This window comes from Mirounga angustirostris, unplaced genomic scaffold (genome assembly GCF_029215605.1).
Source record: "Mirounga angustirostris isolate CCGP_5_RB_7025 unplaced genomic scaffold, mMirAng1.0.hap1 SCAF_6, whole genome shotgun sequence".
NCBI lineage: Eukaryota > Metazoa > Chordata > Mammalia > Carnivora > Phocidae > Mirounga > Mirounga angustirostris.
In genome coordinates this window covers 81,407,243-81,413,578 of record NW_026991714.1, presented here as the reverse complement: position 1 = coordinate 81,413,578, position 6,336 = coordinate 81,407,243, and the positions used below count along the sequence as shown (strand labels likewise).

At 55.3% G+C, this 6,336-nt stretch overlaps 1 protein-coding gene across 2 annotated transcripts in view; it reads left to right on the top strand.

The window, feature by feature from the left end:
• The first annotated feature begins 2,610 nt into the window (after positions 1-2,610).
• GPR137B (G protein-coupled receptor 137B) overlaps positions 2,611-6,336 on the top strand; it is a 51,286-nt gene continuing 47,560 nt past the window's right edge. For both annotated transcript variants that reach the window (XR_010412422.1, XM_045877789.3), the window contains exon 1: positions 2,611-3,230. Coding sequence is in view for 1 of the 2 variants with exons in the window: in XM_045877789.3 (XP_045733745.1) it covers positions 2,823-3,230 (408 nt within the window). In the remaining variant the exon portion in view is untranslated. The remainder of the gene's footprint in view (positions 3,231-6,336) is intronic.

Below are 6,336 nucleotides of genomic sequence, written 5' to 3'. Positions count from 1 at the left end.
CTATTTTAACTAATTGCTTTTTACTTTTAATTTTCTTCTGTTTATATAGGATAAATTAGTAAAAATAACTTAATCTAGGAGATCAGAATATTGAGATGGGGTCGTGGCAGAATTAAAGGAGGAATGATTATCACCCACAGGTCCTAGATTTCAAGCTGGACACAGAAAATGATTCTTGTGGGGAGCAGTGAAGGTATTTTGCAAGTGTACAAGGTATGTTGCATTATATTAAGTGGAAGCATTTTATATGGTTTTTATTTTCAAAAATGTAAGGATGGTAAAAAGCACATTTGATGCTGGTAAAGACTGCTAGTTCCTCCCCAGATCCATTCTCCTCTTTGTCCATAGTAACAGAACCTTGACTTTTAGCCATATGGAATAACTACAAAGAAAAACAAACAAACAGAAAAACCCCAAAAAACCACCACCAAAACTACATTTCCTAATCTCTCTTGCAGTTGTCTCATTAAGGTAACTAAGTTCTAACAATGAGGTGAAAGTGGATGCATTCTGTGGTGTTTCTGGGAAGGCTCCATAAACAGGAAAGGACAAGTGCCCACTAGTTCTCTCCTGTCCTTCCTATTGCCAGCCTGGGAAGTGGATGCAATGGTTGGAGAGCCAGCAGCCATCTTGGATCGTAAGGTGGTTTTGTGAATAGAGGTCTTACAGATGAGGAGAAATATCAGAGCCTGAGCCTCCGATGACAAATTACATTCTTTCAGTATAATAAAACATAAACAGATATTTTTTGAATGCCCAGGCAAGCACAGGGAAGACACTGGTAAACAAGGCATAGTTTCTAGCCTAAGGAAGCTTACACACAAGTCTGGTGGCTGGCCAATTATGCAAGGCTGCTCTGTGAGCACACAGGTGCTCTAACCTAATCCTGAGTAGATGGTGGGTGGTGTAGTCTGGGAAAACTTTCTGGAGGAATAGGATTTGGCCAGTTGTTGGAGGAAGGGGTGGAAAGAGTTTTCTAGGTGTAGGGGAGTTAAGAGGTATTTGACCCTAACACTTATTAAGAGAGGCAAGTCCAGGAGGTAAGCTAGGGTAGGAATGTGGACTTTATCCTCAGAACGATGAGGGGCAAGCGAAAGGAATTAAGCGTGGGAATGACATGGAAAGGGTAAGAAAGGAAAGAAAAAAAGATCACTCCAGCTGCTCTGTGCAGAAGGGATTTGAGGGGAACAAGATCAGAGGTGGGGGGTTATTTTCTCTTGGCGATGAGAAGAAAAAGAGGAACGAGAAAAGAAGCTTGACACCAAAGGCACACTTGGTCTTGATAAAGCACCTGAAATATATTGGGAAAGTGTAAACACTAATTTGGAGGAAAAACAGGGCTGGATCCAGGCTCCACGGGGCCTGTTTTAGAAAAAACACACAATTAGGCACGAAACTGACTATAAAGATGAGAAAAGGAGTCCCAAGAAATTCCTGGAGGCTTGGAGATTCGGGCCTCTTTCCTCTGTTTATCCGAACTGCTTGTTCAGACTTGCTTCCAGAGGTCAGCCTGGCATCTCCTCTCTGCCCAGAGCCCTCCACAACTCCCAGCACCCCAGGGTAACGCTAGAGAGACGCCCTGGGGCGTAACCCAAGTCAAGTTTTCCGTCGGGGAGGAGCGACCCTCTTGGGAGCAGCAAAAGAGCGGACTTGGGGTCTGGCTGACCAACCACCCCGCTGGCTGGGCTGGATTGGAATGGGAGCCCGTATGCTCAGAGCAGTCACGCTTACCTTTGAGCCCTGTGGTCTCCATGGCTCTGAGCCCCCTTCCCCAGCTCCTCGCGGTAGTAGCGCGCTGCTGGGAGGTGAGGGGCGCAGCGCGCACTGTGTGGATCTCCGGGAGAAAAAAATGCCCTCGTGGGCCCTGGTCAACACCGAAGCGAGGCCGTAGCCACAGGAACCATTCCCTTCCTCACTCTGGGTACACACAACTTCAGAAACACAAGCTCTGTCTTGGGCATTTCGGGATTTAGAAATAAACATCACCCCAGCCTGAGATTTCCAAGGAAAAACGCCGGCCACTTCATAGTCAGTTTTAATTTTAATGGGGAAAAAACAGGACTTACAAAGTTGCTGTTTTGAAATAAAAGAATGAACTTCTGCAAAACAAGTAAGTCATCGTCAGCAGTTAGCGGGGGTCAGCGGGAAGCACCGAACGAGGGCGGGCGGTTCCGGGGGCTTCAGGTGCTGTGCGGGGGCGCGCGGTGCCTGGCGGGGGGCGGGACGGTGCTGGGGCGCCGGGCGCTGTGTCTGGTGGGGGCGGCGGTGTAGGGGGCGGGGCGGTGTCTGGAGCGGGCGGTGCGGGGCGCGGTGTCTCGCGTGGGGTCGGTGGGGGTGGTGTCTGGTGGGGACGGTGCAGGGGAGAGGGCGCCCGGCGTGGTGTCTGGCTGGGGGCTGTGCAGGGGGGCGGGGCGCGCGGCTGGGTGTCTAACTTGGGGGCAGTGCGGGGTCTGGCGAGGGCAGTGTGGGGGTGGCGCGCGGCTTGGTGTCTGACGTGGGGCGGGACGGGGGGCGGTGGATGACGGGGGGCGGGGCGGCGCCGGGGACGCGCAGTGCGGGGGCGGGGCGGGGTGGGCGTTCGGCGCGGGGCCGCGGGGCCGCGGCGCGGCGGGGTGGGTGCCCGCGGGCGCCCCGGGCAGTGCAGGGGCGCGCGGGGGCGGCGGGCGCGGCGCTGCCAATCGCAGACAAAGGCCGCCCCAGTGAATCATGTGGTGCCGGGGGAGGAAGTGCGGCTTGTTTTCTTTCCTCCAGTCGCCGGGCTCCGGGCGGAGCGCGATGCTCGGAGACCCCCACGGGGGCGGCGGCGGCGGCCGCGAGCCCAGATGAGGCGCCCCCGGCCCCGCTGCAGCGTCCCCGGCCCGATGGAGGCTCCGCCGTGGGACCCCCTCCGCAACGACTCGCTGCCGCCCACGCTGACCCCGGCCGTGCCCCCCTACGTGAAGCTCGGCCTCACCATCGTCTACACCGTGTTCTACTCGCTGCTTTTCGTGTTCATCTACGTGCAGCTCTGGCTGGTGCTGCGCTACCGCCACAAGCGGCTTAGCTACCAGAGCGTCTTCCTCTTCCTCTGCCTCTTCTGGGCCTCCCTGCGGACGGTCCTCTTCTCCTTCTACTTCAAAGATTTCGTGGCGGCCAACGCGCTCAGCCCCTTCGTCTTCTGGCTGCTCTACTGCTTCCCCGTGTGCTTGCAGTTCTTCACTCTCACGCTCATGAACTTGTATTTCACGCAGGTGAGTCGCGGGCAGCCGCGCGGGGAGCGGGAGGCCCCTGGGAGGGCGCTCACCTGGCGGAGCGGCCCCCGCCCTGCGCGCGGCGCCAGGGGAGAGGCCGCGGCTGCCTGGGGCGGTCACGGAGCCGCGGGGCCGAGAGTGTGGGCAGAGCGCACTGGCTCTGGGGTCGCCCGAGCCCTGTCCTCCCTGCAGGCCCTTCTGTCAGGTAACGCCCTCCCATTCCCAAAAGGGGCGAGAAAGAGAGAAAGAAAGTGAGGGTCGGAGCCACCAGTCGGTGTCTGCCCGTGTAGCTCCGCATTAGCCGGCGCGGCGGGGCTTCCCGCACACGGCAGAACGGGTCCTGCTGGGAGGTGTGCCCACCAGGGAGGCTCGAACTCTAGACCTTCCTCCTCCGTCCCCTCATCCCAAGCACCTGATCTGAGCCTGGAAAGGTCCTCTGCACGGTGGCCTCCAGATTGGGGTCAGTCACCGATATTTTTGAGTGATGGCAGGGCGGGACTGTCCGGTTTGGGATGAGAGGTTTTTAATCTCCTGCGTCGGAGCCCTGCTGAATGAACTAGGGCTCCCGAATTCATTTCTCAGGGTTGCTAAACGGCAGTCTGGGGTAACACCCAGCTCCCCAGCTGCTGCAGCAGGAGGTCAAGCTTGCTGCCTGAGCTGGTCGGAGAGGCCCCAAGAAAAAGCCATAAAGTTTACTGGGGCTCTTTTACGGGCACAGGGAAACCAGTTTATGAGGTATATTGTTAATAAGCTAATGGGAGAACATGTGAATAAGAAAAGGGCAGTAATTGTTAAGTGCTTTGCAAATACCGCGTCAAGTATTGCAAAAGGGTTTAATTACACAACACCGTCATGGTCATCTCTGATTCTCATTAGCTTTCTGAGCACTAAAATGTCCGTTTTCACTAGGACTCTACCCGTGTCACCTGCGGAGGGTAGTTTAAGAGCTCTCTCACGGACAGACGCTTTGTGCAGGCAGGCATTCTGCTCCTTTTCACAGCGTCCCTGTTTCTCTAAAGAAAACGGTAAGAAAACAGTCTTCACCTCAAAAAAGAAAGGCTAGAAAAGGATTGCCCTGGTGTGGTGGGAGCCCTGGAGAAAATCTGCAGGAAATATGTCTGGCTACAAAATAGCGTATGTACTAGTTAGTAGCTATTATTGTCTTACAAAAACAGCTCTGCACTTGTAGCCTTCTGATAAGTCTGGTGTATCCACGTATTTTCCAGTCCACGAGTCATCGGTATCATCTGTCCAAAAACTACCTTTGAGCCCAAAAGCTAGTTACTCAGGCAGTCATCAGCTCCATTGCAGACACTCTAGCTTTTTAATCGGATCCAAAGAGGTAGTTCCAGCAAGATACAAAGGTCAGGTAGGTTGATGTTATTTCAAGAACTGTGGCCGTGATCGTATTTTGTATGGAGGTCTTTATTTGTGTCCCTTTTTAAGAAAAAAAAAAAAAAGTGGGGGGGGAAAGGAAGAAGAAAAAAGGAAAATGCAGGCCAGTGCCATGGCTCCGTGCTAATCACATGCAAATTCTGCACTAGCTGGATTAGGGGCAGGGCTGCACATTTTCTGCACCATCTGCTGGTTGGCAAGTAAATGCTGAGTGAGGGAAAGAGTGACCAGGCAGACAGAGCCACTCCAGCCAAGAGGCCTCAAGCCCTGGCCCTGGCTTCTTTGGATCTTCCAAGTCTTGTTTCTCTTCATATCTCCAGGGTGGCTGGCAGGAGAAGGGGGTACCTAAGTGCTGGTCTCCAAGACTCTGTAGAGCAAAGCCACGCCCTGGCTTCCTGACAAATACTGATATTTCTGGGGAGGCATAAAGGGGGTCACTCTTTGACTCTCAGCTCTGACATCTCTCCCTTCCTCTCCCTCCCACGTGCCTTCTCTTAGACAAGGTTCTCAACCACTGGAATGGCCCGGGACTTTTAAAAATTACGGCTTCCCCAGGGCACATCTCAGAACAAGTCCATCAGATTTGGGAGGGGGTGGCGAGCAGCAAATAATGAAGAAGCAGACACTGGGTGCTGGGCTCGGTTCTAACTGGTTTGTCCTATTCTCCGCGAGAGCCCTCTGACAGAAGTGCTGAGATGGTCTCCCCGTTTTGTGGAGGGTCAGAGAGGTTCAATGGCTCGCTCAAGTTTACGTGGTCCGGCCATGGAGGCACTGGGAGGCCGCCCACATCTCTGGCATCTGAGTGATGGCCTGTGCCTTGTGGTACAGTGTTCAGATGGGACAACATACTCTACCATAGATGCAGCCCCTGTTCTCTGGGAGCTGAACCCCCGGCTGGGGAGAGGCGAACTGTATACCCCACACAGTTAAGTGATAACTCCGGGGACTTGGAGAGTGTAATTGAAGCTCTGGGAGGATTGAGTGGGCCCTGAGCTCTCAGAGAAGAGGCGGGCTTGTGGCATTTCGGGGGGCCGGGTGGGGAGAAGGAGAAGGCAGTGGCCGAGGAGCAGCATGACAGAAGTTTTGGGAGGGATGGAAGGTGCTCCTGGAGCTGGAGGAAGTCTTCACCGTCATTGTCCTGTGCTCTGTGCCTGGCCCCGTGCCTGGGGCTTCCTCCTGTGTCTCCGCGGAGCCTCGCTGATAACCTGGGCTAAGGGTATTATCTGCCCTCCGAGGGGCGGGATGGTGAGGAGCTCGTCCACAGTGCCCCGCAGCCTCTGCACCTCCTCTCCCCACAGCCGCTGGAGGGCCATGGTCCCGTCCCTCTGGGGCTTGGAGTGGAAGCTTGCAGTGCGTCCTTCGCTCTTAGCCTCTCCCCCACCATCTTTGGAATCTGGCTCTTCTGGGGCTGGCCCGAGGAGGGGCAGGGTTGTCTCAAGTGACGCTCTGCCTGTTCACTTTCAGCCTTGCTCTGCCTCTGGCTCTGTGGGTGACCCTGCCATGGGGCCGCGTCTACATGGCCGACTCTATTTTATCCTGGCTCCCTCTGCCTATCCGCCTTCTGTCCAATCCCTTCTTCAGGTCTGGCCACATAGGCCATGGGCTGGTACCTCCCCCCCCCCGGGTCTCCTCCCAGGTCCCCACCCGCCCCCTTTCCTTCTCTGCCGCCCACAGAAACCCCAAGTGGAGGAAGATACCACCCCCTGAGGTC